The sequence below is a fragment of the Filicampus tigris genome, chromosome 1, assembly GCF_054856515.1.
Source record: "Filicampus tigris isolate MCC_2025a chromosome 1, RoL_Ftig_1.0, whole genome shotgun sequence".
Classification (NCBI taxonomy): Eukaryota; Metazoa; Chordata; class Actinopteri; order Syngnathiformes; family Syngnathidae; genus Filicampus; species Filicampus tigris.
In genome coordinates this window covers 14,392,795-14,420,331 of record NC_141217.1, presented here as the reverse complement: position 1 = coordinate 14,420,331, position 27,537 = coordinate 14,392,795, and the positions used below count along the sequence as shown (strand labels likewise).

At 42.4% G+C, this 27,537-nt stretch overlaps 1 protein-coding gene across 15 annotated transcripts in view; it reads left to right on the top strand.

Annotated features, from left to right (window-relative positions):
* nav1a (neuron navigator 1a) overlaps positions 1-27,537 on the top strand; it is an 84,399-nt gene that overhangs the window by 358 nt on the left and 56,504 nt on the right. For 7 of the 15 annotated variants that reach the window (XM_086045373.1, XM_086045530.1, XM_086045452.1 and 4 more), the window contains exons 2-5: positions 3,561-3,721; positions 6,514-7,382; positions 8,014-8,105; positions 16,952-17,770. In XM_086045373.1, the coding sequence (XP_085901499.1) occupies positions 6,520-7,382; positions 8,014-8,105; positions 16,952-17,770 (1,774 nt within the window). In that variant the 5' untranslated portion in view covers positions 3,561-3,721; positions 6,514-6,519. Of the gene's footprint in view, positions 1-1,374; positions 3,722-6,004; positions 6,029-6,513; positions 7,383-8,013; positions 8,106-16,519; positions 16,725-16,951; positions 17,771-27,537 lie in introns of those variants that run through there. The other 8 variants (XM_086045932.1, XM_086046008.1, XM_086044965.1 and 5 more) reach the window with 4 other exon arrangements.

The window sequence follows — 27,537 nt, the reverse complement described above, 5'->3', positions numbered from 1 at the left end:
AAACTACATTGCAACAGAAATGTCAGATGTTACTCAGAACGTAATAATCAGAAATGTATAAGTTCTGATGTTCACGTCTGTTTGCTGTTCATCAGCTGACATCAGTGATTCATTTCACTCACAGACCTCTGCTAAGGCTTCAAAGTTGTTGTTTTTTTACCTCCTTTTATCTATTGAGTCTTGTGTTTTTGTGTCTGAACCTCCAGGTTGCAATTTTCCATGTTTAATTTATATGAATTCAAAGGTAGATTTGTCTTAAATAAACATCTGATTGTGCATGCACAGATTACCGGTACATTTTGTTCCAATCAGATTTGACAGGGATATGAGCAACCTCACTTAATTTCAGGGGGACATCCTTGAAAGTACAGCTGCCAATTCATATTAATAAACATAATAATAATAATAATAATAATAATAATAATAATAATAATAATAATAATAATAATAATAATAATAATAATAATAGGGGCGGCACGGTGGTCGACTGGTTAGCACGTTCGCCTCACAGTTCAGAGTTCGTGGGTTCGATCCTGGCCTCCCTGTGTGGAGTTTGCATGTTCTGCATGGCTGCGTGGGTTTTCTCCAGGAACTCCGGTTTCCTCCCACATTCCAAAAACATGCATGGTAGGTTGATTGGACACTCTAAATTGCCCCTAGGTGTGATTGTGGGTGCGGATGTTTGTCTCTGTGTGCGCAGCGATTGGCTGGCAACCAATTCAGGGTGTACCCTGCCTACTGCCCAAAGACAGCTGGGATAGGCTCCAGCACTCCCCGCGACCCTTGTGAGGATAAGCGGTGTAGCTAATGGATGGATGGATAATAATAATAATAATAATAATAAATCCTCATTTGGAAGTTGCACAGAAACAAATACCCACTGCAGCTGAAAATATTTGCGCCAGTTCTAAAACACCAAGTACCACCTCAAAAAATACTGAGTACCACCAAAATGACCCGAAGGAAAATACAGTAATGTAGTAGGCCAAAGTTAATGAAAAAGTCACTCATCTTAAAGTGGAAGTCAACTCAAAAACGTTCTGCAGCAAAATCAGTAACTAGCCAAATGGCTGCCCCCTGAAATGGATTAAAAACTGATTTTGCTGCTTAATACATATTCCACAAAAGCATTATTAATCAGAACACCATCTTGAGACTAGTGGGGCTGCATAGAATTGAAAATGTTTGAGTTGACTTCCTCTTTAAATATAGGAAAGTAAGAATAAAAATACAGTATTTTCCGGACTATAAACTGCTACTTTTTTCCTGGGTTTTGAACCATGCATATAAAGTTGCGGCTATTCTGTGGATTTTTCTTCCACCGCTTGGGGAGCTCTAACCGGAATTACAATGCAATATATTTGCCATTAACAGGATGTCACTGCAGGTGGAGGAGTTCAACAGGCGAGGGCGCTATGCACTAGGTTATGAATTAGGTTCTATGCGGAAGTTAACTGACAAACTGAAGTGGCAGCGGGCGGTGAAATAAAGATAAGTACTTTATCTTCTACTGGTTCTGTTCCATTTTGATCAGCAAAGTTGCTGCCGTGTTAAAAGGCCCTGTTAGGGAAGAATCTGTTCAGGTACATACATGTACATTTACAGGTCAAAATCCTTCTGTAAATGCAGTAAATATCTATTTTTTCAGCATATACAGGTGCGGCTTATATAAAGGTGCAGCTTACATGGTTGGTTTTTTTTTTTTTCATTATTTGTTTTAAGAATAGAATGGGTGCTGCTTATATAAAAGTGCAGCTTATAGTCCGGAAAATACGGTACTTGACTTGATGTAAAATGCATTGCACAGAAAGATGTACATCGATATTTAAATATAAAACAGGTGACAATTAGATTCAAATGTAATGGTGCTCAAAAGTTAAATACAACAGAACTGTACTTTAAGAATGTACTGTACTTAAAGAAAAAAAAAGAAGTAAAAAAAATATTAAATGGACTGCATGCATAGCTACAAGCTTCTTTACAATATGTTTGCTTGTATGGCATTGTATTGATGTGATTCTTTCATGTACTACATGTCAAACTCATTTTTGTCACGGGCCACATCATAGTTACAACCCGTATAAACAATTTAAAACAAACATGTCAAATCAACACGTGATTTGACTTCGCGGGCCGCCTAAAATGGTGTCACGGGCCGGATCTGGCCCCCGGGCCTTGAGTTTGACACCCGTGAGAGTGGCCGCTCAAACTACACTTTGAGAAACCCCTCCCGTTTGTCGTTTAAGCTTTCCTCAAGGTCAAACTTGACATGTACAGTACTAGGCCTGTGTAAGACTGTAGCAAGATACAGTAACATTTGGGGATTTCAATTTTGATCCATTGATCTTTACCCACTACTTCTTATCCGTTGTGGCTTATACAGTGCATACAGTTCTGTATCCATCTCATGCTATCACATTGAAGAAGTGGAGCAAATGATGAAGATGACTGATTACTGGGCCACTCCTTCGGGGTGCTTATTCATTTGGCAATTCTCACTCCTCTGCATATTTACTACTTTTAATTACGCAGAGAATATAGGCAACACTGTGTGACCAAATAGGCATGGACACACACACCCAAGCCACACTCATCCAGCTAATGGACCAGGCTGCATGTTCTGTAGCCGGGCTTGTATTTCATCCCAGACGGGGGAGGGAGTACAGCCAACAGGTCCATTACTGGCAGGGAAGTAGGGATTGTGATTAGGGGAGGAAAAGAAGAAGAAAGGGGCGGGGACACGGCTGCAGGCGTACTGCGGCAGCAGTAGAGCGGCATGACGTCGTGGCGGAGTAGAATGTCACACGTAGAAACACACACACGCACACTTGCATCTCAGAGGCCCGTGTGCCAGAGGTAGACAGGAGCATAGGCAGCGATTGAGGCAGCCTCACTCAGCAGCATGCGGATTGGCGGCAAACTCACTCGCTGCTTTGGAGTCCTGATGCTTACATCCGGTGAGTGTGGCCTTGGGCTTGTTTTACATTACGTTTTGGTCAAGTTCTTCTTACAAATGTACTGATTCGTGTTAGTGACAGTGTAGACACTTGAACAAGGATGAAAAGAGAGGGTGGTCGAAAACATGATGCCATCGGCCTGAGTCAGCATCATATTGAGTCAGTGCGGCATATAGTGTCCATCTGTGGCCAATCATATAGCTCTCAATCAAGTTGGAGTCCCACTTTGGTCGTGTTTATAGTGTGAGTACACTGGTCAGTGTGGGGTCGCTGCGACTGCAAATATAGCTGACTCATTTTTGGTGTCACTGAGTCATACAGAACTGAATTGATTGTTTTGCCATTTTGCCGCATCACAAGCCTCAAGAAACACCTCAGGAATGTCTGTGGTCGAGTTGACAATACGTGTTCAAAGCATTCTGAGGATGACATTGAAGGTCATTGTATAGTTTTCACTTGAGACTCTTTTAGTGTGCGAGATATCGTTTTACTGCCAAATGATGACAACACTGGCTGTACACTGGAAAAATGACTTTGAAAGTGAGTCACTTTAGTGCGGGCTTGTCTGTGATTGGCTCATAGTGTTGTTTCTGTTTGTCACAGCTTCCTGTCTTGGTGAATGGTTAGATTCCGAAGACCAATGAGAGGGCAGCTGCGCGGATGCAGCAGTGATCCAGGAAAAAACAGACCATTGTTCCTGGGACGTCGGAGAAGTGTGACCTCCCTCCCTCCCCTCCGCCAAAGTCGTAGGACCCTGCTGGCAGGTAGGACAGTCTTTTGGAGCACACGTTTTGGCATGTGTGCTTTTTTTTTTTTTTTTTTTTTTTCATAAGCAGCTATCATATGTCTCATCTCATGTCTGTATTCATCTGTTGTCACTTTCAGGAGCACTGTGTTTCATTTGTGTCCCTAAATTAGCAAGCTACCAATTAAGCAAGGGCAATTGTGACCGTGTTAAGTTGTTGTGATTCATTATAGGGAAGTAATTATCATCATATTGTCGAAAAACGACACCATATAGCTATCCAGTACTCACACTGATGTCAATTGATGTCCTTCAGTTCACAAACTGAGGCATGTGGTACTAGCGCATGTGTTGACTGTGTGGTGAGTCAGTGTTCATCACAAGGTTGTGCATGTGCGTGCGTTTGAGGGAGATGCGTGCTTCTGTGAGCCAACACGTTCAGTGAGACCTTGTTTGTAAATGAATTCATTATGTTATCTCACTTCTGCAGCGAGTGCTCTACTTATAAAAGGCACAAATTGTTACAGGAATACAGCGATGGGTGCAAAAGCTATTGCTGTTGACATCATGTCCAGCAGATGTCACTATCATACTGAGGGATTTACTACGGCGTTAGATTTGTGCCACAATTGCATGAACGTAATGGGAAAGATAATCCCTGCCAAAACTATGACAGAGGATGTTCATTCAGTCGTTTGAATTTGTAGGGGGAAAAAAGCAAGTCACGGACATGACGCAAAACGAAAGTTATTTCAAATGGCAACTTTCTGTCTTAAAGAAACACTGAAGGAAATCAAGGAAAAAATGTGGTCGTTAGTAACAGTTAAAAGTTGTGTATGCAATCAATTTTGAGGAAAAAAATATGGAATCATGATACAACACACCATTATTTAGTACTTTTTTGTACCACCTTTGGCTTTTCAAACAGCTGGCAGTCTCAGAGGCATGGAATGAAGGCGTGATAAACAGTACTCTTCATCAATCTGGCTCCAGCTTTCTCTGATTGCTTGTGCCAGATCAGCTTTGAAGGTTGGAGCCTTGTCGTGGACCATTCTAGTCCATGTCTTATTCCCTTTTCACTGGATGTTAAGTGTAATATTTTATCAAGTCAATCCCATCCATTAGAAATCAATTGGATTCTTTGACAAGTTGGTTGTATATGTAAATCGCCAGTAGTCAAATAAAAAGGAGGAAACAAGTGTGTCCTTAACACCCCCTCTCAAAATTCAAAATCAAACCACAAAATACAGTCCTCACCAAACATCGCCAAAACCTCATAAGTCACATTTTGGTGAATGTTTTTTTTTTTTTTTTTTTTTTTTTTTTTTTCAAAAATGAATATTATCGGTTAGTCCACACGCGTGGATTGTATTTTTTACACATTATCGACCAATCTAAACTATTGAAAATGGTTTGCTCTCTTTCAAGGTGCAATTCTAATGGTTGAACAAACTTGCCATTTTTGGTGTCTCCTGAAAAGTCGGTATTTTGGAGGTACAAGATTTTGGCCCGACGCTAGCAATATATATTTTGTAAAAACAAGGACTTTTTTCAGATATAATTTTTGCAAAGCCTGTATTGGCGGTGTATTTTGCCGCCATTAATACCACAATTACTTTTATGTCAGCAGTGTATTTGTCTACAAAGCATCAGTTATGTAGTTGTAGCCGACTTAGATAACTGATCAGTGTCTGAACCGTACCAAACTTCCTTATGTGACTTTTAATTAGAATTTGGCTTTTTATTTCCTAGAGGCAAATGGTATCCTACTATCTTCTTCTTGATATCATTTCGATATCCGACTGACAGCTGTGTACCTTTTATATAGCTGCACTAGTGCTAGCAGGAGTCGCTAAGGGAAAACTTATATCCAAACGCTGTGTCACATCTGTATGCTTATGAATGAAGGAGATAAATTTAAGACTTCTTTTTTCTTTTTTTAAAGAACAACAAATTATGTTATTAATTTACTGTTATTGTTCTCTTCTCACATTGTTGTTCTGGCTTTAAATGCAGCGTTTAAAATCATTTGTGATGGCTCCTAACAAAAAAAAAATTCCATTCTCCAGTTGCAGTGCTTTCATATTTTACATGCTGAACCGCTTACGCAGAATTTTTCCTCCAAGTCTCCTGATAATAAGTTTTATGAGGCAGAGCAAATCATTTTGCAATATCTTTCTCTCCCAGATGTTGTGATCCTTCATCACTTTTCTGTTTCCTTCTTTTTTTTCTCTTTTCCCATCGCTTCAATTTCACCGACTCCCAGCTCCCTTTTCTCCTGCAAGGATGTGAATGATACAATATTACGCTGAAAGCTTTTGCTTGGGTAAGATACAAACTGCTTCTCTTGGCTGTAGCTCTGAAATCGTTCCTGAGAGGTTTTTGCATTTCCGAATGGGACAATGAGGAGCATTTGAGCCGGTGAATAGCAGGACAGGAATGAAAATTGTGTAGACTGGAAAGCGCAGAAAGAGAGCAGTGTGTGCCTTTGATTTGATTATGTCGAGAAAATCAGTTATCCGAGCATTTTTTAGCTGCTGCCACGAGCATGTGTCTGTACACTGGACTTGGACAGCTGTTTGCAGCTTTGGTTGCAGGAGACCAAGCAGGCCAAATCGATTGCACGTTTGCGCTAAAGTGCGCTAAAAACAAGCTCAACTCGTGGCTGCTTTGGCAACTCTGTTTGCCACATGTGCTTGATTCACATGCTAAAGTTTCACCCTGCGTGAGGAATTGATGATTCAAGTTTTGTACAAGACATCCTGAGTAACACATCTGTTTTCTCCTTGGCTTTTGTGACGTCCCCATTAGGTCACTATGAGCGGGGGCGTCAAGATCAGGTCCACCCTTCGGCACCCTCCCCCATCAGGAATCCCGCTTCCACGCACATCTTTGCCCGCCTCCCACAAACCGGACAGGCACCAAAGGACCAGCGAGCTGCCCAGGGCCTTGACACCTACCTCGAAACGCACGCACACACCCGCTCAGTCTCCATTACTTTGCCCTCGGAGCTCCAGCCTACCTAAGTCTTCCCGTGGGGACGTGCCGACAAATGTTGGCCTGAAGCGTCCACCCGTCCACCAACCAGGTGGTCAACATGCTTGCCAGACCTCTTCCTTAGCCTACAATAGTCCATTGACTCAGCGCCGGGTGCCTCCGCCACACTCCAAAGATCTGGGAAAGCCCACACAGATTGATACGGATTTTTCCCTCGATGGCAATTGTAATAGAAATCTATGCACAAATCGAAACCAAACATGGGGTACCACCAGCCTACGACCTCCGCTCCAGTTCAGCAAAGGAGATCATTCCACTTCCAGGGCGATTAATGATGTCGTACCAGGAATGACGGAAGAGGCTCCAAAAGCCAACCCAGCTCAGTCCTGTATGTCCAACAATGGTAACAACTACCAACCTCCCACTCCAATTATCCATCAGGAAGCCGTCAGCGGCCTCAGTGACTGCGCCGCCCAATCAGATGAGGAGATGGGGACGCCGGAGGATTCAAGTCCAGCGTCCTCTTCCAGCCTTCCGCTGCTGCCACCGGGCATGCCCGCCATGCCTGCGACATGTAAGCAATCTTTCGATACGCTACATCAAGGCCCGCGAAAGGAGCCCGCTACTTCCGAAGCACAAGTTCCGCGAGTCAACATGGCGGCAGTTGCTCCCTTCAGCTTCAGGTTGGTAGTCCTCATTCACACACTGTTACCACACCTTCAGCTGTGACCCGCTTTTATTTATATTTCATGCTAAAGACATCGCTCGTATTTCACTGTATGACCTCCCAATGTACAGACCGGCTTACACCCACTCAGTGTAATGAACGGAGAGTCCCACAGGCTTGAAGAATTTCACTCTAATTCTTGTGTTTTACACAACAAAACATACACACACACACACACGCACCCCCCCCCCCCCCCCACACACACACACACACACACACTAGCTAGCTCCGGGGGCGGCCATTTTGACACTTCTGTCAACACAGTCGCTCAGGGCTCCTATAACGACCAATCATGGCTCAGCTTCAGAAAACAGATGAGCCGTAATTGGTCGTGATCAACTTCAATGTCATCCTCAGTTGACAGAAGTGACAAAATGGCCGCCCCCTTAGATGGCTAAATGCCATATTTCATCTAGGGCCTGCATAGAACATATTCTGGAAAAAAATATGTTTGGGTTGACTTCCACTTTAAGTCAGGCTTTCGTAGTCCCTCAACATAGCTTACAGAAGGCAAGAATACAAATAGTGTTTGTTGATTGTAAGATGAAAGCGCAGTGACAGATGTGTTGTGTGTGTTATGTTGACAGGCTGCAGGTGCAGGAGGGTGATTTGTCACTGGATGAACTGAGTGACTGTTCATCGGGATCCATAGAGATCTGCTGCGATGACCTGACACCAGGTTAGACAAATTCACCCATCAAACATCAATTGTCTGGACTAGCCCCGCAGTTCAATTCTATCCGCCCAGTCGGCTTGAAGGCAGTGGAAGGCTAAGAGATGTATTTTTGTCATGGCTGGGTGCTACATTTTAGCAGCAAGACACATTTATTGTGACAGTCTTACAAGTCGTGCCAACGGCCGATATATGACTCGCTTTGTTGGACCTGAATAGATGAAGGGTTAAACAGCCTCAATCCAAATAAATATCTCCTACTCATCAGGCCTTGGCTGCCATGTCTGAAGTAAGGCGCAATTTGGAATGTGTTCCTCAGCCTGCGGCTGTGCTGACTGCACTGGGTCAAAATGAAGGGATGGAAAGTAGGGAAGTGCTTAGAATGCTCCGATGTGGGTCAGTAATGGGATGAAAAGGGCGCACTCGCTGCCAGGCAGCGTTACATGCACATTGAGTTCAACTTTTGAACCCATCCTCCCCTCATACGGTCTCCTTTCTACACTTATCGTGTATGTATGGTGTTCACCTTAAAACCGAAGAGTTTCCCAGCCTGTATTGATCCAAGGCAGCCTTTGTACATTGGAAAAATGTCATGAAAAATAGACTATGAAATGATGATATAGTTTCATTTGACCTTACTTACAAATTGACTTAGACATTGTGAAATCTGGGCATTCTGGTTTAAAATGAACACAAGGCTGATATGCTCACTGGAAATCACGACTCATTTGGCAACAGGTGGATAAACAGGTTTATTGTCCTCTTTGGCCAGCTAGTGGAAGCGTATTTAATTGTTCTGCCTTTCAATATACATCACTGGCAAAGATAGATATACAAAGATTTGGAATTGATAAATAAGAATTTTCTGACAAATGAAATGAAATTAGACCGTTTCCCGTGGCAACCTTGAAGCTCTCTTACATCACAGTGTGCAACGGCACCCTGGTCACTGCTTGATTGGACAAGGCACATATTAACCAAACTTAGGCGTGGACACCACACTCACGATTTGCCTTCTCCCATCCAAAAGAAAACAAAATGGAAAAAAATTGTATTAAATTCAGCATCACACAATAAATATTCAAATGAGATAGAAATGTCAAAAATAGTCTTTTATTATACGAATGATTTCAGTTTTCTCTCTATTCTTGTATTTTAAACCACACTTTTGATGATGTGTTGAGGTTTTTTTTATGTAGCCTTTTTAAAAATCTGTTACTGTATTGGGGAATAAAAGTTTTCACCAGCGACTTGCAGACAAGTTGGTGGAAGCTCCTTATGGAGCGTACCACTTTTTTTTTTTTTAAAGGCCTCTTACTGTCTTATGCATGATGGTTTTGGTCATGATCTTTGTCATACATTTGCAGCACACTTTGGTATAAGTTTGAGATTGTAATAATGGTACTTTTAAGAAAGCATTGTAAGGAAGGGAAATGTTTGGATTCCTGGAAAACAGAAGGCGTATAGGTTGATGGATGTCAGTTGACACATTTTATGCTTTGTGTTCTGATGAGAAAAGCACACCAAAACATAGAATGCTTTTCAATATTTATCTATAGCATATTGGGCAACTGAGTCATTCAGCACAAATAAGTTGTATAAAAGTTGTATTCAAATAAGTGGCAACAGAAACCACCTTATGACCCTGATGAAGACCTGGACATTAAATGTGTCTGGAGCACCATATGGTCTTTCAATTTGACCCTAGTATCACTGACCTTGCCACTCTCCAGAGATAATGTGCATGTTGCGTGTGTGTGTGTGTGTGTGTGTGTGTGTGTGGGGGTGTGTGGGTGTGTGTGTGTGTGTGTGTGTGTGATGGATGTCTCACCATTCACAGATGGCGTTTTGAAAGATAAATGTTTGGTAGATCGTATCTTTTTCCAGCAAGGGAATTGTCTTTCCATATCTCTGTCTTTCTTGCATGCACACACACACACACACGGCTTATGATTTACTTCTGGTCCCAGAATACTCTTCTTAAGGATATTTAACGCAAGCGCGGAAAACTGACACACACACAGGCACCCGTCTTTAATCCGTGACATCATTTGCACCTCAGATCATGGCAACGGGTGCTGTGAATTGCTGGAAGAATACAACATTTCATAAAGTCGAGCTCAACACTTACAAATGTAAATAGTTCAATTCTGTCAATGTTTAGTCGAGTATGTCTTTAGAGTTAAATGTCAAGATCGTGCAGTTTATGGTGGGTCATTCAAAAATAAAAACACTTCAAATTTGGCATCAAATCTATTCTAATAAACGCTTTGTATGGTCCCCACCAACAAATTAATGGGCAAATGTAGGAACATTGTTTTAATCACCCTGAAATAGTGCCAAGTACAGGGGCGGAGCTACGCGGTGGCCAGTGCCACCCCTTGTCACTCTCTTGCCTAAAGAATAACATTAGTAATAAGTTGATTTGAGGTTTAATACACTTAGGCCTTACCAATCATAATAAAGACCTATAATGGATTATGTCATATAAATACAAATCATTATGTTTTTTTACCTGTTTTATTCTTGTTGAAAAACATTATAGACCTGTGTTGTCAACATCAACATCTTAGCTGCCAGCTCTTGTCTACTCTTAATAGGGGCACAGTAATGGATGCATTAGTTTGAGTGTGAGATGAAAGAAGAGAGAGGTGGATTGATTGAATGAGTGCATACTCCAAATCCCATTTGACCTCTGGGGTCAGTCCCAATGCAGGGAGTCTAGCGGAGTCAATCATATGACAAATCCAGCGTCATACACGCTATGCTGTAACCAGGCAACCAGCACAGGCATTACAACATTGTGGGATACCCCCGGGGAGCGCAATGAGAATGTCAACACTAAGCCGACTGCAAGAGTGAAAAAAAAACACTATTTTGTCTTTTTTCCAAAGATGCCAGTTGTTGTCGAGCTGCGCGTGATTCCTAATGAGCGCGTGACGTTCATCATGCTGTTTTTGTTCAATTCGCATTTTATGCCTCCGGGATACAGTCGCGCTATTGTCGCGGGAAGGCTTTAAGTGCCCGAATTCCCCAAATGCTTAATCCGTTGACTCATGCTGTGTATTCTCACTATCCTCATTCATGAGTCAGAGTGTCCCGCATGTTTGTTATCTCACTATATGACCTTAAAAGTGGAGCCTAATAGTCATGTTAAGTATGAGTGTAGCTGTGTGTCATAGCCGAGCATTCATTGGGATGTCCTGTGGACCCCCCGAGCATTAGCGCGCTAGCAGACATAAGCAAATGAAGCAGGAGGTGAAGCCGTGAGGCAGGATATCCCCTCTCTGTCTTATATGTTTCCTCTGCTTCTCTGGCTCACACACGCAAGATCCTTCCTCAGCCTCTCCTCATCTTCCTCGTCTTCCTCCTCTTCTGAGTTTATTCAGTCCTGTAGACAGTCCTGTAGTCGTTACTTTCTTTCACTTCTACACCCCGACTTCCAGATTGTCTCATCAACATCCGTCTCCTGCCCCCCTCATATTTACACTCAAAAGGAAGTGGAAGTAAGACAATTTCGAGACAATTTAGTGGGTGAAAGTGAGATCATGTGCCATCTGCATAGTCAAATAGGATCAGATCCGAATGTTTAAGGTGGGCTGGTGCGACTTAAGTTTCATATTTTGGGGTATTTATCTATCTAATAACGCACCTCGCTGTGAATTGTTTTTATGCTTACCAATTCACATCGCTGCTCAAATGAGTGGAACAGCTTAGTCTACTCGTCGACTTTGTTACTCTGCATCGACGTTTAAATCTTAAAGTCAAATCCCTAATCGTATTTTTGTCATGTTGTCTTCCAATCGTCCAATTTACAGAGGACTTTCGACTCACCCATCAACTGTTGCACACTATGATGCTCTCTGAAGCAGACACAGTCTTCATATGTCTGTAGTAGTGATAGACCAATATTGTTTTTCAGGGCTGATGTCAATACTGATTATTAGTAGTCAAGGAAGCCAATAATTGATATTTGGAGCCAATATCAATTTGCAGTACAATGGACCCACCACACATACACGCTGTTCGGCACCCGCAGATTTTTTTTTTTTCGTATGTTTGAGTTTTTGGAGAGGAGTTCCCCATTTCACCCCGTGTTTGGGTGGAAAACGCTTATTGAATGTTTATCAGCATTTTAGTCATTTAAACTTTTTTTTTTTTCCACACTGTATTTCAATGTGCATGAATTATTTTCGCTATTCAAAGGAAGATATTGGCATCAAAATAAAAAAATTAAAAATACAACTTGCAACTCTTAACTTTGTTGATTCGATTCAGCACCTTTGTTAAAATAACTTCAAACTTGCAACATGTTGAAGGTTTTTAGACATTTTTGGACATATAGAGAATAGCCAACTTTTCTTTTACAATCCTAATAAAAGTGGATTTCCCAGTGTCAGCAGCACCTCTTATGAAGTTAAGTGAAAATATAAATACATCATGACTTAGTTCCCTGAAGATAACCCAGTTTTAAATTAATCTCTTATCTGCCTTCAGATTTTTAAAAAAAGCCCGATGCTGATGATGATATTTGTCAAAATTCTCACAATCAGAGCTGATAATCGGCCTGACCGATCAGTCTAAACCTAGTTTGCAGCATGAAAATAAGCTTGTTGTGGATAGGAATAGCTGTTAGCCTTGATAGCTTCTAAATAATGTCAGCAATTGATCAAATTTGACTCAACTTTCAACACATGACAGTCGACTGCAGAATATCTTTATTTGTTCAACCTCCACTGTTGAGATATAGTAGTGAATCTGTTGAAAACTCTTAAGAAGGGAAAGATCGAGACACTTTCGTCCTTCTGCCCAATTGCCTGTCTCTACTGCTAGCTCCATTTCATGCTGTGTGTTCAATCTAAACATTCAGGCTTGTATCTCTATTTACTTCGACTTAAAAGAAAGTGCCATTTATTCTGAATATGTGTGTGTTGCGTGTGTGTGTAAGCGTTTTCCCAAGGTCCGAGCCAATTTTCCCAAGGTTTTAGCCGGTGCTCAGCCCTCATATTCCACACAAACCAAATTTGAACACGCCGAAAGTGTGTGCGATAAGTGATGAATGCAAAGTCAAATACTGAGTGCTGGCGTCTGTCACGCACTCAAACTGCCAGCTTCTCTGATGTCAGGCCAGATTGCTCAGGTAAGTTGCACACTCTGGACAGGCAGTGTGCTGTGTGTGTGCGAGTGTGGATGCGCGTATGGGTGCGGGCTAAGTATAAAGAAAGTATGTTTATGTCTGCTGTATATTAAAATGATTAGTCAGCAGAGCCAAGAAGAGCACTGCAACAAACAAGTAGCTGTGTACTGCCAACACACATTTAACACTGCGTGTGCTTCTAAAGCACCATTGTGTATGGGTGTGTGCTTTTAAAGTTTGTGTGTGTGCATTGCCTCCTGTTCCACACAGTCTTGCCTTGTTTGCAGTCTCTCTCATTTCACAAACCGTAACCCGTCGTCAGGGAGGTATAAGCGCAGATGTGCGGCACCTATTAACCTGAAATTACATCCTTCACCCCCAAACCTGCCCGCAATAGGCCCCAGAGCCCCCGTAACTGTCCCGGCACACGGCTTTGACCTCGGTGTGGCTTCAACATTGCCCCTCTCAATAAAGTTAGCTGACTCAAGCTAATGCCTTTACGCAGACAACAGCCAATGTTTTTCATGACCTGTAAATGAACCTTTTTCAAATCTTCATAAACTAGAAATGTGTACTCTTTTTTTATGCTATTGACAACCGATACAAATCTGAGCTAATATGAATTTTCGGACAGTGTTGTGTCAATTAATTAGGCTCAAAGTTTGAGTGTTCCTTTGAATCTTCATTTAACATTCAAGAGATTTTTTTCCAATTCTATGCTTCCATTTTCATGTGGTAACAATCATGACTGTGCCCCATTGCAACAAAGGCAAAGTCTACAATAGGCATACTTAGATCAGTCTGGTGTGGAAGAAATACTTGAGAATCATTGCCTCAATCACAACAGGTGTTAAATGAATGAGAGGAGAATTTGTTCGGCACTCATCATCGTCCTCTGACCTCACACCTTCAAACAAACGCTCCATATTATTGTAGAACCTTTTCCAAGAAGAACGAAAGCTCATACAGCATTTCTTTCAGCTGTCTCAACTCGACTTTATTTCTATAGCGCTTTCACAAAGCACTGTACAAAACATGTACACAAAGCATAAAATAATATGAATATAATCTGAAATAACCAAACAAAATCTTCTCCAATCCAAATACACCCTAGCTGCCTTCACGCTGGCCCTTTTCATCCAAGAGGTGCAGAGTTTCCCTTTTGTTGTACAATCCATGTTATTTGAAGCTGTTAGAGATGAGAGAGAGTAGCAAGACTGAAGTTTCCATTGACCAGTATGAGGGCGCCGGGATCATAGATGCCATCACAGCGTGAATGACTGCACTCATATTTGCTACAAGAAGAGTTTGAAAGTAAACAAGAAACTGGAGTTGTCTAAACTGGCAAATTTCCTACAACACTACAATGGCCAGGTTCCTAACCTGCCCCCATCTTGGAAGTGCTTTGAAAATACAGTACAGAGCATCCAAATAAAAGCTCTGACCTATGAGAAGACGGCAGGCATATTGTTTCCCGTAAACAGTTTTATTGATTTATGTGATTAGCGATTATGCTTTGCTATCATTACTAACCCTAATGGAATGGATGCTATTTCTGTGTTCATGGCACTCTCTATAAGCAGCTCTCAACTTATCCAATGTCAGAAGTCGACTCAGGATTTTTTTCACATCTGAAGCCAAGTTTCTCGGGATGGGATGTCCAGTAGAATGAAGTGTCGTAGTCCAACATGCCGGAGCACTACCGAATCCCTAGATGGGAGCTTCTTTGGCCTTGTCTCATCAATGTGACACACCGGGAGAGAGAAACCCACGCATACAGAGCACACACATTAGATTCACGAGGAGCACAGAGGGAAATATCTACAACAGCAGCCACGCATGCACTTGTGCTTGTTTTAAACCGACGTGTTATCACGATGGCCGGGAAATGGATGAGATTGCGCAGCCGCATCTTAATGGCTTGCCCATCGAGAATGGGTGTTGTGGTGTGGATTTGGACGAGGGTTGGAGTGGGAGGAAGGAAATGGAGATGAGTGGATAGTTGATGTAATGCAGGTGGAGGTTGTGCTGCTTATTTCATGGCGGCTGGTTGCTAATTAAAGCAAAAGGCCGGCGTAAGCCCGGCCGGCCTTGTGCATTTGGGATGGCTTCATGTCCCGTTAAACCGCAGTCCTACGATAATGTAAGATAATCACGGGCGGGCTTCCTGTGGTTCACCCACTTAACAAAATCTGAATGTGAATGGATGAATGGAGCAGTAAATGTGATTATGAAGGATTGAGTATCCATGTGTACGCAAAGGGGCGGGGGGTCTTTTATTCTGGCGGCGATATTTGACATTGAGGAACAGTGCCGTCACACTGCTCAGATGATTGAACTGCGTGTGAATACTAAAGGATGAAAAAAATAAGAGATTACGGGTGTCTGATGAGTGCAAAGAACATTTTAAAGGAGGATGTAAAAGAAAAGGAGTTATTTTATTTCCATACAGGCACGGGGAAATGTTTGATTTAGATGCTGGTAATTTATTGCCAAGCCCTTGTTTGAACTCACTGGTGTGCAGCATTGTACAACATCTAGTGAATGAGTATGTGAGTGAGGGATATATTTTTAAGCAAAAGTCAGCCCAAACCTATTTTTTTTTAAGAATATGTTCCCAGCAGGCCCACTATCTGAAGCAAGGCATTCTGATCAATATTGCGTTTCTGGAATAAGAGTTAATCCACCGTTTTTCAGCCATCTCTGAGGGCAGCCATTTTGTCACTTCTGTCGACTGTTAATGACATCACAACTGCTCAGGGCTCAGGTAACGACCAATCACGGCTGACCTGTTTTCTGAAGCTGAGCTGTGATTGGTCATTACCTGAGCCCTGAGTAGTTGTAATGTCATTTTCCGTCGACAGAAATGACTAAAAGGGGTGGATTAACTCTTATTCCACAAACGCACTATTAATCAGAATGCCGTGTTTCAACTAGCGGGCCTGCTGGGAACATATTCTTGAAAAAAATATGTGTGGGTTCATTTCCACTTTAAGTACATTTATTTGACAAAGCTTTTTAGCATGTCATTTGGAATTCAGGTGACTGTAATTCATGTGAGGAGAAAAAAAAACAAACAGAGAGAGGGGAAGTGGAAGGGAGGGATGGATGAATCAGCCGGTGGGAGGAGGGCGAGCCAGAGACAAACAAGATAGAAGGAAGGCTAGCAGAGGACGAAGTAGAAGGCGGGTGAATGAGCCAGCGGGGGTCGGTCGAGCAAACCAGCAAGCGAGGCACAAGCAGAGGGAGGAGAGACGGGGAAAAGGGGGGTGTTACTGCTGTTGCGACTGCTTCTCCTGTCAGTTGGCTGCCGCCTGCCTCGCGAGCAGGAGGGGATGCAGAGCGGGAAGCGAGCAGAGGTGCAGACAGAGGGCGGCCGGTGAGCGCCGCGTTTTGTTTCAGCGCCTCCATTGTCATCTGTGAGGTGCTCTGTGAGGAGGTGCGTTTACATACTGGACGCAGATCTGCAGATCCATGGATTGTAAAATGTGAGTAAAGGAAAACTGCTGCTGCCAATCTGCACTGAGGCATTTGCCGTTTTCAACTGAGGGATCTTGCACATCGGGAATCTGGCATGTCCGGTGCGCTTTCATAGAGGCAGCGAATCAAGACGACTCTTGTGTTTTTAGCTCTCCTTCTCCCGTCTTTCGCACCATTTATTCTGGTCTGCTCGTGTGTATATCAGAGCATGCCCCTGTTGTTTGGCTCTCTACAGGAGGGATGCTGGAGGCTAATGTGGCTAACATTAGCATGACAGCAAAGCCCAGGGAGCTGGACCTCAGGACTCCTGCGGTTTCCAGCCAGGATTCTTCAGCCCAGTCCATGGCCTCAAGGAAGCCTCCAGCAAAGCCATCTGCTCTCCCCCAGGGACCCCCACGTCCATCCAGGTCAGAGCTGAAGGTCTACCGGCCAACCGCTGGATCCATCCCTGTTCCGGTCTCAAATCCATCCAAGCTACGCAAGCAGCGATCACTTAGCAACTTGGCTGTGCTCACTGATGCTGAGAAAAAGCTGCACCTGTACCAGAGTCCCAGGTGGAATGATGATTCTGGCCAGCCTGGCGCCGGCGCCAACAAAGGAGGGCAGACGACGGGAGGCCGTCCTGTGTGTGGCAAAACATCGTTATCCAGAACACTTTCAAAGTCAGAGCAGTCCCTTTTCCAAGGGAAGCCTAAACCGTTCAACTCTCAAGCAGTGACATCCAATTTGGGCAAGGCGAGCCGAATCCCAGCCCCTGGAAAACCACGGGGACCTTATGCTGAGGTCAAGCCCATTAGCAAGAGCTCCGAGGCAGGCCAAAGTCCAAGACAAGATCTTGCTGAGCACCCAGTTAAGATTAACGGAGCTGGTGGTGCGGGAGATAATGGCACAAAACTTGGGGAAAAGGGAAGGTCTGCTGCCCTTTTCACCGAGGACAAGAAAGAGTGTAAGGTGGTAGAAGGACAAGACGATAAGGCCTTTTTGAAGGTGGACCCAGAGTTAGTGGTGACAGTTCTGGGGGACCTGGAGCAGCTGCTGTTCAGCCAAATGCTTGGTGAGTGCTCTCTTTTCTAGGCCTGCTGTGCATGAGACCAACATCACATAGGACATGTTTTTTATTTTCTAATCATTTTTGTTCTGAAGTGCTGTTGGAATTGATTGTTACATGGTAAATAATGTAACCAAGCTGTCAAAATTGGCTGTGGGCGTAAAACGGCAAAACGTTGTATGGATAGTGGTCAATGTCTTCTTATGTAGCCCAGTTGACATAAGCTTTTCCAAACGTTTTTTTTTTTTTTTTTTAAATGAGCCAACATTGGTGTGGGTGGTTCTGATCTGACACACTGACACAGTTTTTGAGCATATACACGTCGTTAAATATGTTTACGTCGTCTGCGTTCCAAACTGGTCGTTCATGGTTAACGCGAGTTTGAGTGGGACTAGTGGGGAGTGGGCGTTGTCAGTTGGTCAGTGGAGCGTCGGCATATTGAGTCAGGCTCCACTCACAGTGGGCTACGTATTTAGTCTTGTAGCACTCCCACTCCGCCCTCATGCCTGACCTCCAACCTCCCCTTTTATGTCCATTGATCTCCAGGCTACGGACAGATGGCCACCGTCTACCTACTACCTCCTCCCACCGTTACTGTGGGCATCGTTTAGTAGGAGAAATGGGAAATGTATATGCATTTTGAGTGACCAAAATAGCATTTTTTTTAAAAAACATTACAAATTTGATATCATGCAAGGAATTTTTGATTTTGATTTTTATGTCATCAAACTCTCTTCCTGCACACTCGTAAATTGCCAGCGCGTGTCACCTTACCTCTGCAATGTGTGTGTGTACCCGTTGAAAAGTGTGCGGTAGGCTTTTGTGGATTGACTTTACTCGTATTCACAATCCTTGTTTTGATGTCGCTGGCCACACCTATTCGCCTGAAAGCCAGGTAGGGAAGGGATAGAGGAGGATCAGAATGTAAAATGAAGCATCATAGAGGAAAATGTGGATGAAAGAATGCCTGTATAGACTTAAAGCGGGAGTCAACCCAAACATATATTTTTTTTAAGGATATGTCCTATGCAAGCCCACTAGTTGAAACAAGGCATTCACATAAATATTGTGTTTGTGGAATATGAGTTAAGTAGTAAAATCCACCCGTTTTTGTCCATCTCAGGGGACGGCCATTTTATCACTTCCGTCGACTGTTAATGACATCACAACTGCTCAGGGCTCAGGTAACCACCAATCACGGCTGACCTGTTTTCTGAAGCTGAACCGTGATTGGTGGTTACCTGAGCCCTGAGCAGTTGTGATGTCATTTTTAGTCCACAGAAGTGACAAAATGGCCTCCCCCTGAGATGGCTAAAAACGGGTGGATTAACTCATATTCCACAAGCGCAATATTAATCAGAATGCCGTGGTTCAACTAGTGGGCCTGCTGGTAACATATTTTTTAAAAAATATGTTTGGGTTGATTTCCGCTTTAATGTAATAAAATGATGAGAATCAAATCTGTCCACAGAGGCAGACTGAGTTTTTTTTTGTTTTTTTTGTGCAGAATATTTTGCCACACAAAGCACAGCAGGTGTGTGGTGAATTGTCTGAAGGCGCTCATCAGTTTTTGCGTCTGCCTTCGAGAGAGGCTAATTGTAACTTGTCCTGTTGCCTGTGGCGGTGGACGCATCTTTTATCATATCCCCATTCCCATTGGGACATGCAGCTAATTGGTTTCGGCCCTGCGTGCTCTGTCATATAGGAAGATACATTACAGCATAGGCAGTCTGCTCTCCTCATTCCGCTTTCTCATTTGCCTGTCATGAAATTGATGCTTCCTCTTCTGTGTTATATCAGGATAAATCTTAACTTTAACTCTGGCCTGTTAGCCTTGTCCTGTTTGCTTCTGGCATTGTAGTGGGTTCCATCTTGTTTTGTGACAGCTAACAGTATGCAATGTGACAATGTCCTTTCCAGATGAGCCTTGAGCAGCAAGCAAAGATAATGTAGGACACCACTGAGGTCCAATCGAGAGGTGGTAACCCTTTTCAGATAATATTGACCAAATATCTTGTTGTGCTCAGAAAAGTCTCAAGAAGTGGAGTCCTGAATTATACTGTGTGCTTCAATAAAGGTAAACATCTAAATGTCCTGTCTTTTAATAACATAAAAATAATGAAGTATTGTTGCAATGGCATACTTGTTTTAATTTAATTTTAATTTCAATCAATGTGCCAAAACAGAAGTGGCAGCAAGCAAATCAGAAAGCGGTTTTCATTCGGTGGATGTGCGCTGAAACAGGAAGAAACAACATGCCTTAGTCAGCTAATTTAGACCTGCTTCATCATGAGAAGAGATTGAAGATTAGTGTCAGTTTTTCCCTAATAGGGACAATAGGCCAGTTCCACCAATGAGTTATTAAGAGATTTTTGTTAATTGGATGTAGAGAATTACTGAAATTACTGAAACAGCTTTGGACTGTGGAGTACTCATCTTCAGAAATGCAGCCTGAAGTTCAAAATATCAAGTATACACATCCGGTGGAGCCGAATTGATTGGTTTAACCATTCTGTTTAATAAACCTCACAAAGAGAATTTATTACAGGACCTCACCTGCTTTCAAATGTTGCATGGGTTGCTGGGTAGCCTATAGGTTCAAAATCATGTGAACCTCAGATGTCTCTCTTTAATGACACCTTCGGGCCCCATCCACCACCCGTAATGAGGTATGTGTGTGAATGCGAGCGTGTGTGTGGGTGTGTGAGAGAGAGAGAGAGCAATCCCTCAAGCATTGGCCTTTCCCAGCATGAGAGGATCTGTTCTAAGATCCAGCAAGCGCTCAGATTAGTCTTTGCATCAAGATAATGAAAAGATTCAGCCTCCATTGCACTAATCACAGATCTATGATCCTGGAAAAGGCCATCAGGTTTAAAGTGCATTACAAGTTAAAGCCTAAAGGACATCTGTTTGGATTGAGATTTGGCTTGATGAGGAGTTTTAACTTCATGAAGAGCAGATACTGTAGATTTAGGTTAAAGATCAGAACTGTCATTTTTGCATGTGTAATTTCACTGTTGGCTGAGCCCACGGCGCCCATACTGACCACAGAACAAAGTAAAAGACAATGGAGCGACACATGCGGCACTTAAAGGTCATCTTGAAAACCAATGTGCTTGTTATTTCACAATGTGACAGCGTGTGTACGTGGGCGTGTTTGTGCACGCGATGGTCTCTCCAGCATCCTTGGCAGCTGTCTGGAGAACAATGATTGCTTCACAGGAGCTGTTTACTGAAAAAAAAAAAAAAAAAAAAAAATTAAAAGTAGAAGAAACAAGTCTTGTCATATGTTGCCCTCTCTTTTGTAGGCTCCTACTTTTTCTTACTTTTCATTCATACTTAGCCTGCCTAATTGCACTCAGTGCTGAGTCTCTCTTGGCCCCGTTCAACATTCCAGGCGGTCATCGCCTCATCGAGGAGCTAACGACACGACAAATAAACACGCTTGAGACGTGAAGTATCCTTTCAGTCCTCTCTCCTCCTCTTCAATTCACTCAACTATGATGCCAGTTGATGGGGCGCAGCACTCTGTCGCCACTCGGAAAACAGAGCAGATCTTTATGTCGGACGAAGAGCAACTTGGATTTTAGAAGGGATTGTATGACTTTAATGGGAAGTCAACCCAAACATATTTCTTTTCAAGAATATGTTCTATGCAGTCTCACTAGTTAAAACAAGGCCTTCTGATAAATATTGCGTTTGTGGAATAATGATTGGTCGTTCTCTGAGCCCTGAGCCACTGTGATGTCATTTTCGGTCGACAGAAGGGACAAAATGGCCGCCACTGGGAATTTTGCAGCTTAACTCATATTCCATAAACGCAATATTCATCAGAATGCCTTGTTTCAACTAGCGGGCCTCCATAGAACATATTCTTGAAAAAAAATATGTTTGGGTTGACTTCCACTTTAAGCGGTTGTGGATCACAATGCTTACTACAAGCAACGTGGATACATGCATCAATACGTAAACAATTGCTCCCAGTGGCTGCGCATGTGTGTTTTGTGTGCATTTTGCAATGTGTTGTGGTGATTCTCTAAGGACGTAATGTTGGAGCCATTGCGTTAGTGCTGTCTGCTTCCTGCCATCCTCCACCCAAATTATATTAGAGCACTTCTTGTTTTTGTCTCATCAGCTCTTGCGCAGCACATACAGGATATACATTATGTACAAACTACAAGGGGGAGACGAGCAAGATTGCTAGATAGATGGATTGGATGTTAGAAAATGAGTCTTAAAACAAAATAAATATTACAGCAAAGAAACCCATGATCCCCTGTAATGTATTTTTGGCTCTGTACATTTTGTTACTGGGCAGTTTGGGAATATTGATGTCAGCTGATATAATACATTTGTATGATCTGAATTGTGTGAGGGATAAAGGCATGGGAGAGTGTTCTGTAGTCCGCCTTGTGATGAATGATTAGTCTTATTTTGTTCTATTTGTGTATTTCTCTCATGATGGCTCTCAGATGAAAGTGTTCATTGTGACAGGATGCTCGGTGTGCTGCAGCGACACTCTACCACACACACTCCAAATATTCTGACAGTGCGCTCATTCTTGTCATACATGCGTCAGTAGTCGGGGGTGTCAGGCTGTCACCGATTGCTCTGATACATTTCTTTCAGTTTTGCCGAAATGTGATTACAGCAGTGATTCATAAACTTTTTACACATCGCACCATAATGCCCAACATTAAAATAGAGTAGCGTATGTTTGAAAGAGTGTTACAAGTCATTGCTGAGTCTGAACATCAACACTTTGTTTAAAAATTGGAAGAAAAAAAAATACTTAAAGCGGAAGTCAACCAAAATATAGTTTTTACATAAAGCCATCTCTGATTAGAATTTGCTGTTGACCAGTGTGGCTTGCATAATCGCTTGGAGCCTTGGATAAGCTTAAAGATGAAGTCAACCCAAACATATTTTTTTCAAGAATATGTTCTATGCTGGCCCACTAGTTGAAACAAGGCAATATGATTAATATGAAATATGAGTTAAGCAGCAAGATCCACCCGATTTTAATCATCTCAAGAGGCGGCCATTTTATCACTTCTGTCGACTTAAAATGACATCACAGACCCTCAGGGCTATGATAATGACCAATCACGGCTCACCTGTTTTCTGAAGCTGAGCTATGATTGGTCGTTATCTGAACCCTGATAGTGTGTGATGTCATTTTCAGTTGACAAAAGTGACAAAATGGCCGCCCCCGGAGATGGCTAAAAACGGGTGGATTTTGTTGCTTAACTCATATTCCACGAACACAAGATTAATCAGAATGCTGTGTTTCAACTAGTGGGCCTGCATAGAACATATTCTTAAAAAAAACAAAATGGTTGGGTTGACTTCCGCTTTAATTATGTTTTTTTAAAATGTACTGCACATGCAAGTTATTAAGTTAAAACATTGTCTACACTGGTCAATGAAAAGAAATACTTGTAAAAGATCAAATGCAAATGTATTGTACTTAAATACTACCGAAAAGCAGAGGTTAAGTTGTGGCACTTGAATTTACGTGCCTATGTTTGCATTTGGCCCAACATTCAGTGCCAGCTCTGGTCTAGTGGGATGAATGAAGGTCTTATCTTTGTGCTAAACTCATCAAGATTTTCATCTGTCAGTGCGTGTTCTTGCCAAAGGATGGCTGGCATGTTGCTTTGTGGTCCTCGTAGAAGCTCTTCGGGAATAAAAGTACAGTATCATTCTGTGAGTTGGTTTCCATATTTGATATAATCGGAAATATCTATGGCCACTGAAGCGTCCCAACATCCTTTCTTCAGTCCCATCAAAAGTAGTGGATCAGAGAATGTTATACCAGTGGCATCATCGGGTCCACATTTTTCTCAGTCCAATTCTTTTGCTCCGCTTTCGCAACACAAATAGAGTATACTGCACAAGCGCCCTGCAGCAGGATGTTCTAACTTTGATAGCATGCTTAGGCTAGCCTTAGGTCATGCTAAAACCAAACAGAGCTTCCTTTTTTCGTTCTGATTTGTCAAATATTACACAACCATTTCCCCACTTATAGATATCAGCTGACTTTTTGAGAGCTTTTCAGCATCACATTTTCCTCCATGAGCACATGTTGTAATGATTTTGTCATCGGAGGGTAGCTGTTCAAACTGTGTACAAAGGGGCGGTATTGTGCCATTGTCACAGATATCACATGTGATCTTCCAAAGTTCGGATGTCTAGCTCCATGCTGTTGAAACAGTGAACCCTTGTGTGTGTTTGTGTTTGTCCACTCAGTCCAGATGTGCAGGAATGTAGTATGTTGTAATGCTTCCTGTTTTCCAAACTGAGGTCACCAGAGAGATGTGACGTTAAAGATGTGCGATGATGATGATGATGATGATGATGATGATGACGAAAGAAGAAGCTGAGTAACTGAAAATGGGAAGGTGAATAATGCCAAGCCCAATCAGGAATTCAAACTGTACATAAAACAAGAAGAATTACACTTGTGTATTTGAAACAACCCCAAGTTTAGCCTTTCCGTCTGCTAGCTTAATGCTAGCGCTAATTAGCATCCATGTTGTGGTGCGGACGGGCAGCTTGGCCATCCGGGGGTAGTGTAAGATGGAGCAGTGTTTACTTGATCAAAGTGGTTCATTCTTTCGATTTCTATTTATTAGGTTTTCTAATATTAGGTATTCTATTTATTTATTATTATTTATATTTATTTATTTATTATTACTGTATATTTGTATAAATTTCTATTATTGTGCAGTGCTACACATTACAACATTTTTCTTTTGCTTTCTTGAGAAAGGATTGAATGAATAGATGCCATTTCCAGTCATTTCAATGGGAAAGATAAGTTGAGGTTCAACACTTCACAGAACGCATTAACCTTGTATCTCAAGACACCACTGTATACTGTGAATATGAAGGCTCTGTTTTAACTGCTCTGTAACACTTCAAATTCGTCATTGCAAGGGGGCAAACCAGAACACCAGTGATGTGAAGGACAACAATTGGTCACAGAAGCACACTGTAAAACACACTTCCTGTTTGTTTGATTCCTGTAGGTCACTTGCTAAGAGTACTGAATGCTGTAATGACTGTTTACCCCTGAACTGTCCTTGAGAATTGAGAACTACTTTAAAAAAAAAAAAGAAGCTAGTCAAATCTCCATCCCTATTGGGCAAAACAGGTGCTCTCACTTTTGAGTGACTCAACAGAGTCAGGAAAGAATGCAGCACGACTGCACTAAAGGCCATAACCATTAGTCTACCTTGGGGCAGTTTCTATCTGGCTAATGGACAGAAGAGACAAGTGACCCAGGGGAGCAAAACAAGTACACAGCAGTTTCTAAGCAATCCCCGCACGCCATCTACTTTCAAGAGTAAAACTACCCTTACATCCTCTTGTTTTAGCATTTCAATTCTGAACTGTGTATCTACCAAACCAAAACGCTCTCTCAACAAAATAAGACGAGTGTGACTCAATAATGAGACCGGTGGGATGTTTTATTTCTTCCCAACACAGACATGGAGCACACGTGCACACATGCTCTGAAACACATACACAGGCGCTTAAACAAGATCAGTGTGATTCATGCGCACCCCTGGGGAGCAGCCGGCTCTGACAAGGATATTTGCATTTCTAATCCGCCCCCCAGCATCACCATCCGAAATGCCCCAGCTGGGACCACCGGGGCCAGAGCAGATGCGGGCCAGGAAGCGTTTTACGGACGTGCGCTCTCGTACAAGCGCACTCACACTCATCCAGACCGTATCCAATCAATTTGATGCTTGTGTTAAGCAAAGCCTCTATTTAGGGTAATTAAAAGTGTCCAATTAATGCCTACATCTGTGTGTGGGTGTGTTTGGGGTTCTTTGTTCCTGTTAAAGCTTTGTGCGAGCTCCAATAATCCATGAATGCAGCTCTTTCCGATTTACGCAACCTTCCTCAGGCTCATTTACAGTATTTGTATACGTCACTACATTGAGTACGCTTGCGCAATCTAATCACACCCAATACATGGTCATGTTAGAAAATTCGGCCCAATAGATGGTTTATAATAAAGTAAGTGTTTTTGTGTGCCGAAAAATTACCCCTCATCTGTTTTTTTCTTTTTTTTTCTTTTTTTTTTTTTTAACATTTACTTCAGAGTTTTGTTGTTGTGTGTGAGAGGTTGGGGTTTGTGTGAATGTGAGAGATTTTGGGGGTTTGTGAGAGGTCTTTCTGTATATGAAAGCGGTTGTTAGTATAAGTGTGGGATGTGAGAGATGTTTTTGGTGTGTGGAACAGCTTTTTTGAATGAGTAACAGTTTTTTGAAAGTGAGAGATTTTTGGTATGTGAGTGAGTGAGGATTTTTTTTTGTCTTTGAGAGGTTATTCGTGTGAGAGGCGCTTTGACGTTTTTTAGTGTGTGTAAGTTTTTTGCTGTCTAAGAGGCTTTTTGTTGTAATTTTTCTGCACATGAGATTTTTTTTGGTGCATTTAAGTTTCTTATTTGTGTGTGTGAATGATAATTTTTTGTGAGACTTTTTGGTTTTCCTTTAGAGTTTTTTGTGAGACTTTGTAAGATTTCTTTTCCGTGTATGTGAGGTTTTTTTTGGGTTGGTAGTCAGAGAGTTTTTGGTGTATATGAAAGGTGTTATAGGATTTGAGAGGTTTTGTGTTGTGTGCGAGAGCTTTTTAGTTGTCTGTGAGGTTTCTTTGCGTGTTGGTGATAGGTGAATTTTACGTATTTTTGTCTATTCTATACTGTCCCTCATGATACAGAGCAGTTTAACAGCACTGCAAGGAAAAATGTTCTGCAGTTTACGTTTCTCTCTTAACATGGAGTGAGTGGCCGACGTTTGGAGCACATCATTTCCTCAATGAGCTGTCCACCCCTCGGGGCTGCCTGCTCAATTGTCTGTGTCCGTTTTTCCTCTGGGGGAATCAATCCTTGACCTGGAGCCGAGTGAGCCAAGTGTTCCTCTGTGTGTTGACGTGTGCGTGTGAGTGTACACACCACACTTGCCTGTTTGCAGTATTCTGTCTGCAGCTGTTGTTGCCATCAACTCACAGTTCGCTCCTCCATCTCTTCACTCGCCATCTGGACTCACTTGTTTGAAGCAGGGAGTTTAGTGATTTGTATTTCGCATTTGGTTGTACGTATTCGATCGAATTGAGGTTTTTGTGACATCGATTGCCATGAGACATAGATATGAACCACGAATTCAAGGATGAGGTCTCTTTAGATTGAGTTAAGCACTACACATTCGGGTCTCTCTGATTTACAGTAGTTGTGACAAATCTCTCTTTTTGTTCCTCATACGTTGCTTCTAGTTTGACTCTGCATGGGGTCAGCTGATCAGTTCAAATGGGCTAAGGAAATGGGTGAAGAGACTGTCCATTATCATACCATTACATCTTGTTAATCACCATTCCCTGCCACACACTTGAATTCACACGCAAGAGAGAGAGAGAGGCAGAGTGCAGAGGTCAAAGGGCTTGATTAGCTTATTGTGTGTGTCATTTGATACATATGATTGGGGCTGTACCACTGTGCAACAATCCAGTTGATCAAATCAAGACTCAGACAGTGTAAAAAAAACACAGATTATGTAAATGTATTCCCTATTTTAATTCTCTCGTCTGTGCTTTATATAGAATTTCCTGTTGAATCCGATAATGTCCGTCATTTTGTTATTTTCCAAACTGCTGAAATCGTAAATGTCCTGTTCAAATATAGTACGCGGGCGAGACGGAAAGTGCGGCAGCGAGCAGCGAGCCTCACCTCAGGTTGCGCAATCCCTCACAAAACGCAGATG